The sequence below is a fragment of the Myxine glutinosa genome, chromosome 1 (assembly GCF_964187855.1).
Source record: "Myxine glutinosa chromosome 1, kmMyxGlut1.1, whole genome shotgun sequence".
Classification (NCBI taxonomy): domain Eukaryota; kingdom Metazoa; phylum Chordata; class Myxini; order Myxiniformes; family Myxinidae; genus Myxine; species Myxine glutinosa.
In genome coordinates, this window is record NC_136261.1 from 290350994 (window position 1) to 290369563 (window position 18570).

An 18570-nucleotide genomic window follows, 5' to 3' on the forward strand; every position below is an offset into this window, starting at 1 on the left:
AAATATGTCCCACCCACTGCGTTGTGTAACTAACTAACAGAATCGCACCCACAACTAACCGAATTGCGGAATTAATTCTCAAACTACACATAAAGCCGGTGGGTAGCATCTTATTTACAATCACAGAACCCTAATTATTTACATCTCTATAACCCAGGACCTGTTCTTTTTTTGGAAAGAAGATTGGAGGGGAGAAAAAGCACAGCAATGCACCAATACACCAAAACACATTCATCAATGCACAGTTCAAAAAGTTCACCATTTGCTGCTGGGCCGCATCTTCTTCTTGCTTCATCTTCTGTGTGCAATAAAAATTTAGTTCTTCTTTCCTGGCCCACCAGAATAAAATGTACAAGAACCCGTTTTCGTTTTTATTTGTCAGCAGGGCCAACCCTATGTGGTCCAATTGCGTGACATTGATGCCACTCAAAACCAGTGGTCCGAAGATGAAAGGTAAGGTTGCAGCAAATGACTGCTCAGCAAAGTGTAAGGCCACAAAACGTGTGGTCCATGTGTAATGTGGTGCAGCAAAGTGTCTGTGCATGTGCAGCAAAGTTATAATAAAGAGTACGGCAGCAAAGTACCGCGCCATTCATCTGCACGGGTGTAGCAATGTGCAGCAGCACAGGTGTAGGCAGGTGCAGCTGCACAGGTGTAGCAGAGTCCAGCCACACAGTTCGAGGTTGCTGCACAACTCCTCCAAAATGGGTCCATGGGTGGGGAGGAGAGACAAAGCACAGTTAGCAAAGGAAAGGGCGCAAGGGTACACATCAATCAAGGCAATGCAACATGAGGGGAGCGGGAGAGCGAGCAAAGCAAGCTCGTCCCTAACCATTCGTAACCCCCCCCCCCCCCCCCCCCCACATGTCAGCCTGACCTTTCCCTGTATTTACAAATTACAAATCCGTCTCTACGTCCTGTCTCCCATATCCCCCTCTAATCCAAATTCGTCGTCCAATCCCTCCCAAGATGGAAGAGATGGAATACTCACCATGTCTCATCACGTCGAGATGCATCTTACTCACTCAAATCATCCACTTGGTGCTGGTGCGGAGCTTTGTCACCTCGGTGAATGAATGTCGATGGCACGAAGGGAATTCCTCTTCCTAACTACTCTAATTGAAATTAACTCCTTTACACTACCCGGGGTCATGCCCTGCCAATCGGCATCTTTAAACTATGCGGTTCTAAAAACCAATTCCCATTGACCCACCCTGTGGTGCTCTTCCAAATTTGGGTCTCACTCCCCAATTTTTCAATCTGTGCCTTTGCACAACTTTGGGGCTGGGTCGTGTGGCTCCACTAGCAGGTCTACCTACCTGCGCACCTCCGCCACTGAAGTCGCCACCCGAGCTTACCTTGTTCCTTGCAACTACTACTCAGGGCCCTTAGGGATATTTTGGTTCATATTCTTCCAAAAGCATCAAAGTTGGCGCAGATGTTGCCCATGCCATACTCTTTCGATTTTTGAAGGGCGCCAAGGGCGGTATGATCCGGGGACCATACCGGTACATCCCGCCATGTCACCTGACCTATGACGTCATAATTAGGATATGCATCCAATCACATGGCATACTATAAGTGGTCAAAGTTCAAAATGAATCGATCGAAAAATGAAGGCAGGGATCCATTTTTAAGGTTTTCATAAAATCCAATATGGCCGCCAGGTCACATGACCTATGACGTCATATTTATGACATGTATACAATCATGTATACATGAACCCGGATCATGATCGCACAAAAATTAAACACAAGGATATGGCATACAGTTCATAAAACATCAAAATCCATACCTTTGTAATTAGACTGATGAACTGCATATGCCTGAAAATTAGGAAATAGACGTAAATATTTCCTCTAATTGTCAAAAATAAGGTCAGAGTTCGATTACCCAACCCAGAAAAATAAAATGGTGAACCTCGCGTAAATCTTGACAAAAAACTCAAAAACTGACATGTTTGACTCAAAAATGACCTTTAAGATGACCTTGAAAGTTGACATTGACCTCGAATCATCAACATATCATAATTGGATTCCTCGGCCTCAAAAACCCCTGAAAAGTGGTATCATACATGATTCCAACCCTTTTGGTTATTTAACTAATTTTCCTCTAATCCGGGTGGCGGCCATTTAGTATTTCGCCAATATGGGGCCCCTGGGGGGGGGCACCCGTCTTGGCGCCCATCAAAAATCGAAAGAGTATGGCATGGGCAACATCTGGGCCAAATTTGGTGCTTTTGGAAGAATTTGAACCAAACGGCCCCAAAATATCCCTAAGGGCCCTGACGGTACCTAAATTGGGGAAGGCCCCTCCTGGCTCTCTCACCCCCTGATGCCCTCTCTGGCATTGGGCGACCCGGCTCCTTCCCCTGGATCCTCGGGCCCCATTGAACACTACTCTGACTGGCTCCCAGAGCCTACCTGCGGCCTCACCTGGCTGACAGACGACCAGTGGCGGAGTGCTCCAATAACCATACGCACCAACAAAGCCCACACACCCAGCCATTCACTGACTCATGCACCCAACTAAGCACTTCCTGCTACTTCCTGCACCACAGATGTCAATATCCAAACAATTTACCTAAACCCTCTACCTGACTTTAAACTACCCTCCCTGGGTATTTGTGAAAGGGTCCATCTTCCCCCATTCACTCCTTCGCACCATGCATTCCACACCTTCTATCCCACACCAAGCATTCCACACCAAATATTCTCACACACACCAAGCTCTCTTGCACACCTCTTGTGCTCTCATACCTGTTCCCGACTTGCAAACCATGCAAGTCAATTCACTTCAACACGCTCCATTCGTCCTCAATACACCACTCATACACAATAATCTGGTTATCCCCAACCAATTCCTCATTTGCTCAGGCTCATCCACACACGCACCCAGCATCATCTAACTAGCTGCTTTTCCCCTAAAGCTCGTGCTTTCCCGTCTTCCCTTACACTAAGCACTTTCCTCATCATTAACATCCACATCATCTCTCTACGTCCACTCTACCTGTACAAAAGTCACTACTTAAATCTCATCCCTATTGTCACCCACCATACCCAGTCGTACCCTGCTGCTCCTGGACTCCGTGTCCTTTCCTCCTGACAAGGTGGAAAAGTTTCTGTCAACCCTCGACTCTGATTCTGCAACTGGACCCGACGGCATCAGCCCACGGGTCCTAAAATCCTGCTCTGCTGCTCTATCTCACCCTCTCTCTGTTCTCTTCACCCTCTCTTTTGCTCAAGGTCAACTGCCATCTGCTTGGAAATCAGCCAACATCACCGCTTTGCACAAAAAAGGTGCAAAAACAGATCCTAGCAACTACAGACCAATCAGCCTTCTCCCAATTATCAGCAAAGTCATGGAATCCATCATTGCTTCGGATATGAAATCTTTCCTCTTCTCCAATGGCTTGATCTCTGATCATCAATTTGGTTTCAGAGCAGGTCACTCTACTCTGGACATGCTGCTTCTGCTGTCTCAACAATGGATGGAGGTCCTCAATGCCAAACAGGAAATTAGAGCTGTCTCCCTCGACATATCACGTGCCTTCGACACGGTCTGGCACCCCGCTCTGCTCACCAAACTCTCCTCCTTTGGTATCCATGGAAATCTCCACGCATGGCTGGCGGACTTCCTCTCTAGTCGTCGTCAACGTGTGGCCCTGAATGGGTTTCTCTCATCTCCTCTTCCTGTTCAGGCTGGAGATCCCCAAGGCAGTGTTCTGGGCCCCGTGCTTTTTCTGGTCTTCATCAATGATCTCTCTGACTCTCTCGAAAATCCTCTCTATCTCTTTGCTGATGACTCCACTCTCTGCCGCTCCATTCCTCTTCCCTCAGATCGGCAGTCTGCTGCCTCCTCACTCTCTGAAGACCTGGACAAAATCACAGACTGGTCAAACAAGTGGAACATGTCTTTCAATCCTGACAAATCTCACACTCTTACTATGTCTCTCCGAAAAGATCGACTGGACAACCCTCCCATCTACTTTCTCAACAATCCTCTCCAAGAAGTTCTGTCGCTCAAGATTTTGGGTCTCACTATCTGCCATGATCTTTCTTGGGAAAACCACATTTCCAAGCTGGCCTCCAAAGCCAGTCGCCGACTGGACATCCTCCGTCGTGCGAAGTCCTTCCTCGGCACACCTGAGCTCCTCACCACATACAAGGCTTTCATCCGCAGCTCAATGGAATACTGTTCTCCCCTATGGGCCGGTGCTCCTGCCTCACACCTAGCTCGGCTTCACGCTGTTGAAACCAAAGCTTTCAGAATTATTGGAATCTCCCGCGATGAAGCTATCTCTGAGGGCCTTTCACTCACTCACCGCAGGCAGGTAGGTGGTCTTTCTGTCTTCTACCGACTCCTCTCCGGCCTTGCACCCCCAGCTCTCTCTGTGCTCTGTCCCCCAAATATTCCTACAGGTCGCACAAGATCTGCCAGCAACCCTCTGATGGTTAAACTGCCGAAATCTCGGCTCTCTGCTCACCTTCACTCTTTCATTCCTCTTTTCTCCCGCCTCTGGAACAAACTCCCTCACTCCCTTCAATCCCACTCCTCCCTCCAGGTCTTTAAAACAGCTGTTCACCACCATCTCTTATCTTCCCCCATCCAAAACCTTGATCTTTTCTACCCCCGCTAATTCACCCCAGATCCACCTTGTTTGAAATTCCAACTTCTTTCCTGGAAGTCCTGGCAGTGTCCATATGTTTTATACCTCTCCCACCGACCCCTTCCCATGCCCCCCCCCCCCCAAAGCCCTCGCCCTCTCTCAGATCTCTCGATGTCTCCATGTCTCTCGGTCCCTGCTCTCAAATGTTGTGTTTGTGTCCTTCCCCCTCTCTCCCCATCTTGTCTGCCGCTCCCCTTGTTTTTTGTGTTTTGTGTGTCGGTTTGTCTTTCTGTGTGATTAATGGTTGCTCTTTCACGAGCCTCGATCTTGTATACAAAAAAAAAATTAAAAAAAATCTCTAAATCCCTAACAATATCCTAGCCCACCCTCGGCTAGTTCTCACTGCCACCCCATAATCTAGTGCTCATGTGCCCCAATGTGAGGAATGGTAAAACGACCATCCCTCCACACCGGGCACCATTCCCCAACACTATCACCCCCCAGTCCTCTGCACTATGAGCCCCTGTCATTGGAGGTACTGGGTCCTGCCTCGACCTCTAAAGCCGAGACGATCCATGAGGGCGCCTGCTCGCCGGTGTAGGGTCTTATCCGGTCGGCATGGATGATCCGAGGGAGGGCTCGTGGCCCCATTCTGATCTTAATGACCACGTCACAAATTTGTGCCAGGACAACCCCCAGGCCTTGCCAAGGCGAGTTGAGTTTGGGACACCTGCCCTTCCGCTTCCGGGGATTGAAGAACCAAATCTTCATCCCCGGAGAATACTGACTCCCCTGGCTCCGGCGGTCGTACCTGCGCTTCGTCTTGGCACCCGCCAGCTAAAGCTGGCGGCGTGCGAAGGCATGGACTCTCTCCATGCCTTCCTCCAGGTGACGTGCATAGCCCTCCCCCGGCGGTCTATCAGAGGTCTCTGGCACGGGACCGCATAGCAGGTCGGCGGGAGCCCGCAACTCCCGCCCGTACATAAGCAATGCCGGACTGCATGCGGTGGCCCCGTGCTGGCTGGTTCGGTAGGCCATTAACAAATATGGGAGATGTTCATCCCCGTCGTCCTGACGGGTGGTGGTAAATAATGCCAATTGTTGAACCAGGGTTCGGTTGAACCTTTCCACCATCCCGTCAGATTGTGGTCTTAAGGGCGTTGCTCGTGTCTTCCTACTTGACAGGAGCTTGCACACATCTTTTAGCAATTGACTCTCAAAATTTCGACCCTGGTCAGTGTGCAGCTCCTCCGGAATCCCATGCCTACATACAAATCCTTCCACGAAGGCCTGTGCGATCACCCCGGCTTCTTGGTTGGGGAGGGCATAGGCCTCCGGCCACTTGGTGAAATCGACCATTACAACTAGGATGTACTTATTACCTTGGCGGGTGTGGTGTAGTGGTCCTCAAATATCCATGGCCACCCACTCAAGGGGAGCCCCCACCTGGAGTAATTGAAGGGGGGGGGGCTCATCCTCCATGCTGGTCCCTTTTTAGCAGTCAGGCATCACATCTCCAACACCAGTCCTGTATATCGCGCCCCATATTCACCCAATAGAACCTCCGGCGGACCCGAGATGTAGTCTTTCTTCTGCCCAAATGGCCGCCGGAGCGGGTACCATGCACCTGCTGCAATATGCTGTTTTTAAATTTGTCTGGATCTATCACCAGCCAGGAAGTTCTTTCAGAGGTAATCTCTATCCCAGTCCCGATTGTGATGGGTGTCCGCTCTCACATTGTGGTGGGTGTCCGCTCTCACAAATGGGTTGGGGCCAATTCCTACTATTTCGGAGGGACTCCCTCCGGGGCCGGCTCGGCTGGATGTTCTCGCCACTCACTGCTGCGACTTCATTAACTGGGGTGCAGCCGGCTATCTTCGTGCCCCGTCCTATAGTGCGTGGTTCTCTACTTACATTAATTACCCGGACGGCCACAACCGGCCCGTCCGTTTATATGAGGGTGCGGCCCATGACTAAACCCGGGATGGACTGCGCTGCCACCGGTTCGACTAGGCCGCAGGACTCCTGCCATGATGGGCGAGCTAGCCATCGGGCCGGCACTATGGCCTCGGCCCTTGGGGGAATGGTCACGGCCTCAGAAGCCTCCAGCTCCGTCCTCTCGGCCGTGCTCACCCCGCCCAATGGCAGCTCATCTATTCCCACTTGCAGGGTCGCCCGGCACAAATCCATTTTACAACCGCTGGCAGTCAACAGATCCAGCCCGATTAGGCATGGGTCGCACACCTCTGCAACCCAAACTTCGATCTCCCTCTCTACCGACCCCAACTTGAGGGTTACAACACCACGCCCTATGATGGGGGCCGTTACCCTGGTAGCCAGCTGCAAAGTATGATTTTCCAGACGCTGGACTTTATTCCAGCCGTCTGCACTCGAATTAAGGATCACAGGGCTGATGATCGTGGTGCTCGCTCCTGTGTCCACTATGGCGTCTATCCCCACGCCGGCAATTTTGCACCGAATTGTCAAACGATCAGTACCAATTTGGTCACATAGATGACCTGTCGCGTCAATGAGGGCTCTTCACCATCCCCTACTGCCGAAGGCGGCCCTGCATGCTCGGCACATATTAGTTTCCCGGGCCCTGGCGGGGGGGAGGGGGTGTCTGGGCTCGGCTAGCCCGACCCGTTCAAGGCGGAGTTCATGGTCCCGGCTGCCAGGGTCCATCCCGGTGCGGGGCTCGACACTCCCACGCACGGTGACCCACCCTGTTACAAATAAAACACCTCACCTGGTAAGGCGCATGCCTCCGGAATTCCAAATTGCCCCCCCCCCCCCTATATGTCCGAATTGGGGCACTTGATCGTGGCCTACCATGTGCCACCTCCGGAGCTGCCTGCCGTGGTCCAGATCCCACTAGGCGCTGGTCCACCAGCCTTCGGACCATATCCTCCAGGTCAGGGCCCCTTTCGGGGGCGGAACCTCTCAGGGGGCCGCCACCAGCCATGGGCCCTACCTGTCTCACCGCCACTTCGTGGTGCTCGCTCCCCTGGGCCAGGGGCCTCGCTGCCTCCCAATGGGCCGCAGCATCGGCCGCCTGGCTCAGGGTCCGCGGGCGCGACATGGCGAGCTGTTGCCAAAGCTCAGGGTCCGGGAAGGCCTGGATGAAATGGTCCAGTGCCAAGCTTTCCTGTGAGGTCGCGGCCATGTCCACATGCGCTATCCCCACTGCATGGCGAATGTCATAAACTAATTCCCCGATGGTCTCTTGGGGTTTTCTCTTTCGCACCGCGAGCTGAGCTTTAACAAGCTCGCTCTGCTGTTCAACACCAAAACGATCAATTAGGGCCGAGCGGAGATCCAACAGGGTGACAGCACCCGGTGGTAATGCAGTCAGGACCTCCGCCGCTGCACTGCGCAGTGCTGCCACAAGGTGTACCCCACCTTCGTCAGGGTTCCAACCGTTACCCCTACACACATGGTCGAATTGCGCCAGATACACCCTCAAATCGCTCTTGCCGTCATACGGCGTGAGCGGAACCTTATGGCCGCCCGACGGCCGGACCCCATGCGCCCCTCCCTGCAGAGTTAACGTGGGGCCGAACCGTTCGGGCCCCCATAGTACACTACCTCCTGGGGGCTCGCGTGCATCCCCCGTCCCTCTAAAGACTACCCCGGTCGGTGTCCATGCCTGAGCCGCCTCGTCGCGACCCGCGACCCATTCCATACTCGCACACCCCGGCTCACAAACACCTCTCGCACCCCCCATGGTCGGACACCCAAGCGCACACTCTCTCTCTACGCCCTCTGTGGCGGTTGCACACCTTACATTCGGCCTTTCACGAACACCCGGGTCTATTCCAAACCCCAAGCTCGTCGAACCTCCCCTCGCATCATACACATTTCCGCCCATATCACCACTCACCTCGGCACTTCTTCTTCCTCGCTTCTCCTCCGCCACCTGCAAACTCTTTATTTGGTTTGCAAGCACGTCATCACGATGTGAACACAGACCTTGCACATATTCCATCACCTCCTCTTTTATTTCTTTTTCTGTCTCCTTCCATCTCTTTTTAATTTCACTCACCCCTTCTTATACCTCCTCTAACTTTTGTTTCACCCCTTCTATTTCCCGGTGTGCCCCCGCAATTTCTTCTAAGACAACTCTGGTCATCTCTATATGGGTCCTAACCTCTCGTTCCCTTGTCCCCAACATCTCTACCACGTCATCTAACCTCTTTGTCAGCCCTTCGTGTACCACTTGACACTCCTTCGTCGCTATTACCTCCCGTCTTATTTCCTTTTGTGCTGCTTTCAGACCCCCCTATCACGTCCGTGTTCTTACCCACTTGCTCCCTTAACTCCTGCTGTCCCACTGTCAGCTTCTCTACTTCCCGCGTCAATTCCTCTATACCCCCATGTAACCTAGCCGTACTCTTCCTCAACTCCTTCTCCATGCGCTCCTCGCACTGCTTTACCTCGTCGCGTACCAATGCGACCTCTTCGCTCAACCTGCGCCTTATGTCCTCCCCCATCTCTTCTATTTCCCTCTTGGACGCCACCCTCATTTTTTCCAATTCGTTCTTTTGGGTGTCCATTTTGCTTTCCAGCCCCTTTTTCACCTCTTCCAATTGATCAACCATTTTTTTTATGTCCCGGGTGGATTTGTCCCCCAATTCTTTCATTTGCTTTCTCATTTCTTTCCTTTCCCGGGTGGATTTGTCCCCGTTACGCCTTGCTTCGTCCCTTAGTTCTCTCATTTCCTCACTCCTTTTATTATTGTCGCACTTTGACTCTGCCATGTATTCGCTGAATCGTGCCATAAACTGCTGCAGGTCAAAGGCCGTTGGTACAGCGGGTTCGGCTCTCGCCGCCACGTGCGAGGCGCCGCCATTTTCTACCCCTACTGCCAACCCTTCATCAATTGCCTCTTCTTCCCCCAATTCTTCCTGTGGGTCCTGGGTTATCAACTTTTCCTCTTCATTTAACCCCACCGGCATTCGACCGCTTTGGCTAGCCATGGCACGAATTTAATTTTGGTTCTTAAAAACTAAATTTCGGTCGCTCGTAATTTTGGAGTGCGTTAAGTGCACTTCGGGTCCTATCCCAAACTCCTGACCCCAATTGTTGTGGCCAATATGTACAATTGGTGTCCAAAATTTGGTCTAAAAAATTTCGTCCCAGGTTCCAAACCCCCACTGCTGACTACCAATTGTTGCAGATCTGCCGCCGGCCTTCTCCCCTTATCAAGTGGGGATTAATCCCCTTGTCTTTACTGACCTGGTGCGACTCGAGACCTATTAGGTCCCTTCCGGACAGCACCAAATAGGGTTTTGGGACAAAATTCGCTCGTACCTAAGTACTAGCACTGCCCTGGAAGCGAGGAAATAAGCCTCGCACGAACCACGTGTGATGGTGATACACCGAGCGGTTTGCGTACACGTGATCCGTTATAGATAATGGAACCCGATTCAAACGATCTTATTCGTGCCATGCTTAGTCAATGGAGAAATCACAAAGCCGATCAAATAAGGAGAAAAGGAAGAACAAATAGATTTAATTATTATTGCACGTATTTACAGCTCAGGACGAAGACACAGGGAAATCCTTAGACAGTCTTATTCTTAATACCCCAGGACAAAGGGGCTCGTCTCACTCACACTCACACGGGGATTGCTGTTGGGTAGGGTGATGTTCTTCAGCACCGCGGTGGTCGTCCAGGATCGGCTCCGTCTCACTCTCCACGGTCCCCGGCACGTCCCGCGAAGAAGGAGGTAGGCGAAGGCAGGAACTCGTATCGTGTCGCTCGAACAAAGCGGCAAAAATCTCGAGGCGAACGGTAGAGGGCGGACTTTGCACAGCTGGTGGTTATTCAGCCGCGTTCACTCGCTTTCGCTGAACCGTGCAAGCTATAACCGCCCTGGCTGCGCCCACATATTCCTCATCACCAAGTTCATAAAGCGCGAATGATTCCCTTCAAGCGCGTCTCCTTTCTCCGAACTCAGAACTCCTCGACTCAACTTGACGAGCGCCTGCCTCTCCCTTCTCATAACTCACGAGCGCGTAACTCAACTGGCGCCTCTCCCTCCTCATAACTCAACTCACGAGTGCCTCTCCCTTCTCATAACTGAGGTGGGGGCTTTGTGCGATCAGTTTTATTGCCACGCCCTTAGCCCGATCGAATCTCCCAACCACGCCCTGTGACTCTGTGCTGCAGCCACATGCTGTGAGTCCTGATTGGTGGCTCATTCTTACCGTCCCCACTGCTGCCGCGCCGATCTCAACCATCCTCTACCTGCCGAGGCCTACCTCGTGTTAACTCGACTCGTGAGCAACCAATGCTTAACAAACTGGATCGAGCCTGGAGAGGTGGAATGGTTTGTAGAAGTAGGGCCGATCCTCCTGTCTTTACAACAACGCAGGATTAACATTGGAAGGGGCCTACTCTCACATATACTAAGACATAATTATATGACAAATGAGGCTACATGTTGCTCATGTGACTAGCTATGGGGGGCAAACCTTTAACCTTTATTAAGCTTTACTGTACCAATCTCAAAACCACAGCAATATATATATATATATATATATATATATATATATATATATATATATATATATATATGTATATATATATATATATATGTATATATATATATATATATATATATGTATATATATATGTATATATATATGTGTATATATATATATATATATGTATATATATATATATATATATATGTATATATATATGTATATATATATGTATATATATATATATATATATGTATATATATATATATATATATATGTATATATATATATATATTGTTGCGAATATGGAATTTGGCCTCCATATCCGCTTGTAAATATTCCCCTATTTTCTCCAATACTCCCCAACTTTCCCCGATCCCCCATTCCCTAGTCCCATTGCATGTAAATAACAATCAGTAGAGCCGACCTTCCCCTTATTCCCCCATTAAATGTCGTGCCCAGGTCCACCGCACCACAGGTAGACAACTTTCGGACATCTTCCTAGTTATTCTTATTCTATGTCAGTTAAGGCCTCGTCTCCATTAATTATGACTCTTCGTTGCACCAGAATGTGATTATATGGCATCAGTAGTGAGTTTAGGACCTTTCCCATACCTCCTCCCATCTTCTTCCCCAAACAACAACAATAACAACAACTACAACAACAATTACAACAACAACAGAGGAGATGGCGGCGGAGCGGGGGAGGATGCGTCCTCACACCGGCTCGATTAGCTCCAGACCATGCGCTCCACGGGGTTACCCCGAAGGGGCTGGCTGTCAGCTCCTCGTCAGGGGCGGAGCCAGTAACCCCCCCCGCACGCACCCAATGAGAAGCAACGTGCCGATTCCACGAGGCGGAGCTAACGAGCCGAGGGCGTGTCACTCCCCGCCGGATATACGCGGCCCCGCGCCGGATGTGACGTCAGATGCGCCTCAGCTTGGAGACTAGAGAGAGAAGCCACCGCCACCCCCAGCGCGACGATACCTCCCCGCATCTCTGGACCGGACCGAGTCGATTCTGCCTTGAGCCAAGAGTGCACCTTGAGCCATCGCGACCTGCCTTTCCTTTTCATCAACCCCCGTGTGAGTCAGCATTTTGTCCCGTGTGTCTGTCGTCTGTCCGGGGTTAATATAAGAGTGTGTCTAAGTGCCTGTCTTCCTGTAATATACCTCTAGCCCCTGTAATCTAACCTTTTTCCGTACGAATATACTTGAGAATCGAAACGTTGGTGTCGTATTGTGTGATTATAACCCAGCCGGGTGTCTTCTCTTTCCTATTGAGCCAGCATCGCGCGACTTCGTCAACGGCGAGTATAGTCGGGTAATTTGTGCGGACACGACGGCCATTCCGCTCGGCCCACCTTAACATCAAAGTCGTGTCTGTAACAATTGGTGTCAGGAGTGGGATTCGAGGCCCGACCAAATTTTGGAAAAAAAAAAAAACGAATAGAGGAAAAAAAAATTTGGTCAAAATTTGGAGCGGCCGAAATTTGTTTTGTTTTACGAAACTCGAATTTTGCAAGTCGCGCTATGGCGGATCAAGACGGCTGGGGTCCGGTAAAGGAGAGTGAGGTAGGGTCGATCCAGGACCAAATTGAGGGACAAGAGGAGAGCGAAGCAGTGAGGGCGGCAGGTTCGCAAAATAGCGTTGTCACGCACGAGGTGGCCACGGCGTCCACGCCCGCGACCGTGGCAGCGCCCCTGGTGGATCCGAACCTTTTTATGTTGCAAATGAGGGCCCTTATGGAACAAATGGGTGAGCAATTGGGAGACCAAATTAGAGGTTTGAAAAGCAGTATGGGACAAATGGGGAACCGGATGGATGCTCAGGGTGAGCGATTAGAGGGCCAAATGGGGGTAATGAGGGACGAAGCGAGGGGTACCAGTGAGGGGTTAGACAATAATTTTGAGGAGTTAGACAAGAAATTTGGGAGGTTAGACAATAATTTTGAGGAGTTAGACAAGAAATTTGGGAGGTTAGACAATAATTTTGAGGGGTTAGACAACGGGATAAAAGAGGTGAGAAATGGGTTAATGGGGGTAGAAAACAGAATGGCCGCTCAAGAGAATCAGATAGAGGGAGTGAAACATGGGTTAACGGGGGTAGAAAACAGAATGGCCGCTCAAGAGAATCAAATGGAAGGGATGCAAAAAGGGTTAGAGGGGTTAGAAAACACCATGGAAGGCAAATTGAGGGACATGAGGGACCAAGCGGAAAGGGAAGTTAACCAAATGGGGCAGCAGATAGAGGGGGTCAGAATGGGGGTAGAAACCAAACTGGATGCTCACAGGGAGGAAATGGAGCAGATGAGGGTGGCATCTGGGCAGGAGATGCAAGTGATGGGAGAGGAGATCAGAAGAGGAGTGAGTGAGGAGGTCGGAGGAGTGCGCGAGGAGGTGAGGCACTGTGAGGAGCACATGGAAAAGGAGGTGAGAAAGGGGACTGTAAAGTTACAAGGGGGCATAGAGGACCTGACGCAGGAGGTGGAGCAGCTGACGGTGGGACAGACGGAGTTAGTGGAGCAGGTGCAAAGGAACACTGCGGTATTAGGAGGTTTAAAAGCGACACAAAACGACATAAAAAACGACTTAATAGCGACAAAGAGGGAATGTCAGATGGTACGTGAGGGACTGACAACGAGGTTGGACGAGGTGATAGAGGTAATGGAGACGAAGGACCGGCAGGTGAGGACGCACCTGGAAACGGTCAAGGTAGCCTTAGAGGATGAGCTTGAGGAGACGTACCGGGGAATAAAAGAGGTGAAGCAGAAATTAGAAGAAGTGGAAGGAGGGGTGAGCGAAATTAAGAAGCGACGGAGAGAGGATAAGAAAGAGATAAAAGAGGAGATAAAAGAATTGGTCCAAAGTCTGTGTTTGGATCGTGATGATGTGCTCATTAACCGGATGAGGGATTCGCAGGTGATGGAGGAGAAGCGAAGAGGAAGAGGACCCGGTGTAAGTGGTGACCAATATGGTCGTGCGTATGATGCGCCAGGGGATTTAAAAAGCTTGGGGATTGGTTTGGATCCGGGTGTTCGTGAAAGGCCGTTGGTGAGGTGTGTGACAGGTCTGGTGTGCGAAAGAGGAGGTGTGCGAGAAAGTCCGACTCTGGGGTGTGTGAGGAAAAAGTGCGTGCCAAGGAGTGAGGGTGCTGGCGAGAGTGAGTCGGTCGTAGCGCGTGTGCGAGGGGGCACATGGAAGCGCGGGGTGGTGAGTGTTACAGAGGGTGTGACGGGAGAGTGTGCGCAGGAGTGTGCGCGAGAAAGGTGTGTGACGGACAGGTGCATGAGGAAAGAGTGCGCTGTCAGAAGTAAGGAAGAGTGTCCACCTGTGGTGAGTGTTACAGAGGGTGTAATGGGAGAGTGTGCGCGAGAAAGGTGTGTGACGGACAGGTGCATGAGGAAAGAGTGCGCTGTCAGAAGTAAGGAAGAGTGTCCACCTGTGGTGAGTGTTACAGAGGGTGTAATGGGAGAGTGTGCGCGAGAAAGGTGTGTGACGGACAGGTGCATGAGGAAAGAGTGCGCTGTCAGAAGTAAGGAAGAGTGTCCACCTGTGGTGAGTGTTACAGAGGGTGTAACGGGAGAGTGTGCGCGAGAAAGGTGTGTGACGGACAGGTGCATGGGGAAAGAGTGTGCTGTCAAGAGTAAGGGTGAGTGCGTTGTCACGAGTGGAGGTGAGAGTAGTGAGAGTGACAAGGAGAGTGAGCTGGTTGTGACAGGTGAGCGAGGATGTACACCTGGGATGGAAGGATGTACACCTGGAATGGTAGAGCGTGAGTGGGAATGCACGCTGGAGTTGGTGGTGAGGCACGTGGTTGGGTGTGCGAATGAGAGCACACCTGTGATTGTCACAGAGGAGGTGACCGAGGAGGGGGCGCGAAGAGGTGTATTGGTGAGGTGTGCGACCAACGAATGTGTGCCAAAGTGTTCGGTGGTCAGGTGTGTGACCAAGGCTGTGAGTGGAATGGGTGTACCTGGGTGTGTAAGGAAGGGTACGAGGAGCATGGGCACAGCGGGATGTGTGAGCAAGGAACGGGCTGCGGGGTGTAAGCGTCCAGGTGAAGCATCGACGTTACACGGGTTAGAGGTTAGAGCGACTTTTAGCCGAAGCAGGCCCTCGGTGCGTGCCGGGCCTCGCTTTGAACGGCCGCGTCCAGGCTCCACTAGGCGGAGCTGGCAGCCCGATAGGAAGGGTCGTTATGGCGACCACGTTTTGTTGAGACGTGCCGGCAGGTCGAGATCGGGACATTGGATGGCTCCACGCCGAGGTGGTGCGTGGGATCTCGGCCCGGGTAAGCCCCCGTCCCTGCCCCGAATGCCGGACGCATCCAGCCGCTGGCACAAAACAACCAGCATCCATTGCTTGGCTTTACGAAGCCGGGCTTTGGACAGGGATTGGCGCACCGAGAGGTATTAGTGAGTCGACTGGGTGATGAGGTTAGTGTTTTGGCCCCAAAATTAGAGAAAAACAAAATTTGATGATTGGCAAAGGATTGGCAGAGTGATGATTGGTAATGGTACAGTGATTGGCAGATGATTGGCAAATTTTTAATTTGTTGAAATTTGATGTGCAAAATTGGTAGTGAGAGACCCCCGATGTGGTGGGATGGCATCCCTGCCACCCTTCCCCTGAGCGGGGGGCAAAGGAGCAATAGATTATGGGGTGTATGGCAGTGAAAACTAGCCCGGGTGGGTTAGGATATGGTGTGTAGGGATCTAGAGAAGATGACATTAGGTGACGTTAAGTTTAGTTAGTGACTGATACCTGTAGTGGGGACGCAGGTAGATTAGTATGGATGATAATGACGAGGGAGCGCAATAGTTTAAAGGGACGACTGGGAAGCGCAAGTTTCAGAAGGGAGTAGTTAGCTGAGATGATGCTGTGTGTGTGAGAATTGAACAGGTGTGATTGCACAGGTGTGCAACTGGACAGGTGTGTGGAGCAGTGTATGAGTAATGAGTGTGTGGATCAGCGCGAATGCGCTTGGGGAGAGAAGGGTGCAGGTGGCACCAGGTGTGAGAGCACAGGTGTGCAAGTACAGGGGTGTGGAGAGAGTGGGAGTAAGTGGTACGGAGTGGTGTGCATGGTGCGAAGGTGTGGATGGGGGAAGAGTGGACCCCTTTCACGAGTACCCGGGGCGGGTAGTGTAAGTGTTAGGTAGAGGGTGCAGGTAAATTGTGGTTGGATATTGGCATTTGTGGTGCGGTTGCAGAATGGTGTTGTGGATGGGTGCATTAGTGTTGTGGAAATGGCTGGGCGTGTAGCCTGTTAGTGTGTGTAGTTGGTTGAGCACTCCACCACTGTGAGGATGTCGGCCAGGTGAGGCCGCAGGTGGGCTCTGGGAGCCGGTAGAGTTGTGGATGGGGCCCGAGGATCCGGAGGATGGACCCGGGTAGCCCAGTGCCAGAGAGGGCACCGAGTGGGGAGAGTGCCAGAGGGCCTTCCCCAGGTAGTTAGGTTAGGGCAAGGAGCAGGTAAGCTCGGAGGCAACTGCAGTGGTGGAGGTGTGCAGGTGGGTAGACCCACTGGGAGAGGTACACGCCGCAGCCCAGAAATTGTGCGAGGGCACCGGGAGATGAATCGGGGGAGTGAGACCCCAAATTGAAGAGCACCACAGTTTGGCCAATGGGAATTGGTTTTTAGAACCCATAGTGTAAGAGGGCCAATGGTTTGGCCGGAGAGAGACCCCGGGTAGTGTAAAGTTGTTAAAGTCATTTAGGAGATAGTTAGGATTGATGAACCTGTCGCACCATACGCAGCCACTTACCTGTGGTGATGATGATGACTCCACACCTGTGTTTTCTTTGTTCTGTGTGCAGGAAATGAGATTGCTGTGGATTTGTGAGACGCATCACGACGTGGATGAGACATTGGGGTGATTCCATCTCTCCCTCCCTAGGAGGGACTGATGATGAGTTGGAGATGGCAAATTTTGATGAGAGTTGAAAATGGCAAATTTGATTGGTTAGGAGGGAGAGAAGACGAATTTGGTTTATGGGAGGAACGGGGAAGACAGTAGGGATGTTTGTTGATTTGTAAAGTAGATGTTTATGGGTAGTGTTGTGTTGTGTGGATACAGTAAGGGGTAAGGGAGGGGCCATGTAGGTTACCTGGTGGGGGGGGGGCGTACGATAGGAACGTACCTGTCTCACCTGGTTCCCATGTGCCCCCAGTGTGCATCACCTTACATTGCGTGCACTTTTGCGCCCTTACCACCTTACTCACTTGTCTGCTTCTTTTGTCTCCCACCTCCGAGGATCTGGCTTTGGGGTAGAGAGAGAGGAGAGAGAGGTGCTGGCTGCGCAGTTGTGGGCCTGCACTTTCGCTGTTTGCTGCCGGGATCGATACACCATATGGACCGCAATGTTTGTGGCCACCCACAATGGACCGCAGTTCGTTTGCGGCCAAGCACCACCCGGGGATGGACCTATGGGTCAACGTGGCACCTATGCCATACAGGTGAACCACTTTTAGTTACCACCAAGTGCACCACAAGAAGAGCAAGAGACACCTGCAGGGTTAGGGGTTGTCGAATTTATTTTTATTCCAATGAACAATGGTGACTGCACCGATTGGTGGTGGGGGTGGTGCTGTTGATGCTCGGGAAGGGTGCTCTGCACGTTATTAAAGGCCGTCGGCCACAGAGCACTCGTGGGTTGGTGTATCGATGTTGGCAAGCGCGCTCTCTCTATGCATAACATCTGCATGTGTTCCTCCAAAAACAGGTCCTGGATCGTAGTGTAAATAGCAGCGTAGTCTTGTAAATAATGCTCCCTGCCGGCTGTATGTTTAGTTTGAGGATTCTTTCCGGATTCGGTTATCCTGTGGGTGTGTTTCTGTGAGGAGAAGGGTGCAACGTCGCAGGGGGACATATTTACTCATTTGTGAATATCTGTAAAACTGTCGCACTCAGGGTAGAGTTAATAGTAGAGGGAACTACATTGCGTGCCACACTAAAGTAGGTAAAAATTTATCGGGTCGGGACGCCCCGAGGGTAGAGAAGGGTGCAATGTTGCGAATATGGAATTTGGCCTCCATATCCGCTTGTAAATATTCCCCTATTTTCTCCAATACTCCCCAACTTTCCCCGATCCCCCATTCCCTAGTCCCATTGCATGTAAATAACAATCAGTAGAGCCGACCTTCCCCTTATTCCCCCATTAAATGTCGTGCCCAGGTCCACCGCACCACAGGTAGACAACTTTCGGACATCTTCCTAGTTATTCTTATTCTATGTCAGTTAAGGCCTCGTCTCCATTAATTATGACTCTTCGTTGCACCAGAATGTGATTATATGGCATCAGTAGTGAGTTTAGGACCTTTCCCATACCTCCTCCCATCTTCTTCCCCAAACAACAACAATAACAACAACTACAACAACAATTACAACAACAACAGAGGAGATGGCGGCGGAGCGGGGGAGGATGCGTCCTCACACCGGCTCGATTAGCTCCAGACCATGCGCT

At 51.2% G+C, this 18570-nt stretch overlaps 1 protein-coding gene across 1 annotated transcript in view; it reads left to right on the forward strand.

The window, feature by feature from the left end:
• Positions 1-18570, forward strand: part of LOC144892205 (uncharacterized) — a 225086-nt gene that overhangs the window by 17593 nt on the left and 188923 nt on the right. The window contains exon 3 of the mRNA XM_078777652.1: positions 17240-17563. Within this exon, the coding sequence (XP_078633778.1) occupies positions 17240-17563 (324 nt within the window). The remainder of the gene's footprint in view (positions 1-17239; positions 17564-18570) is intronic.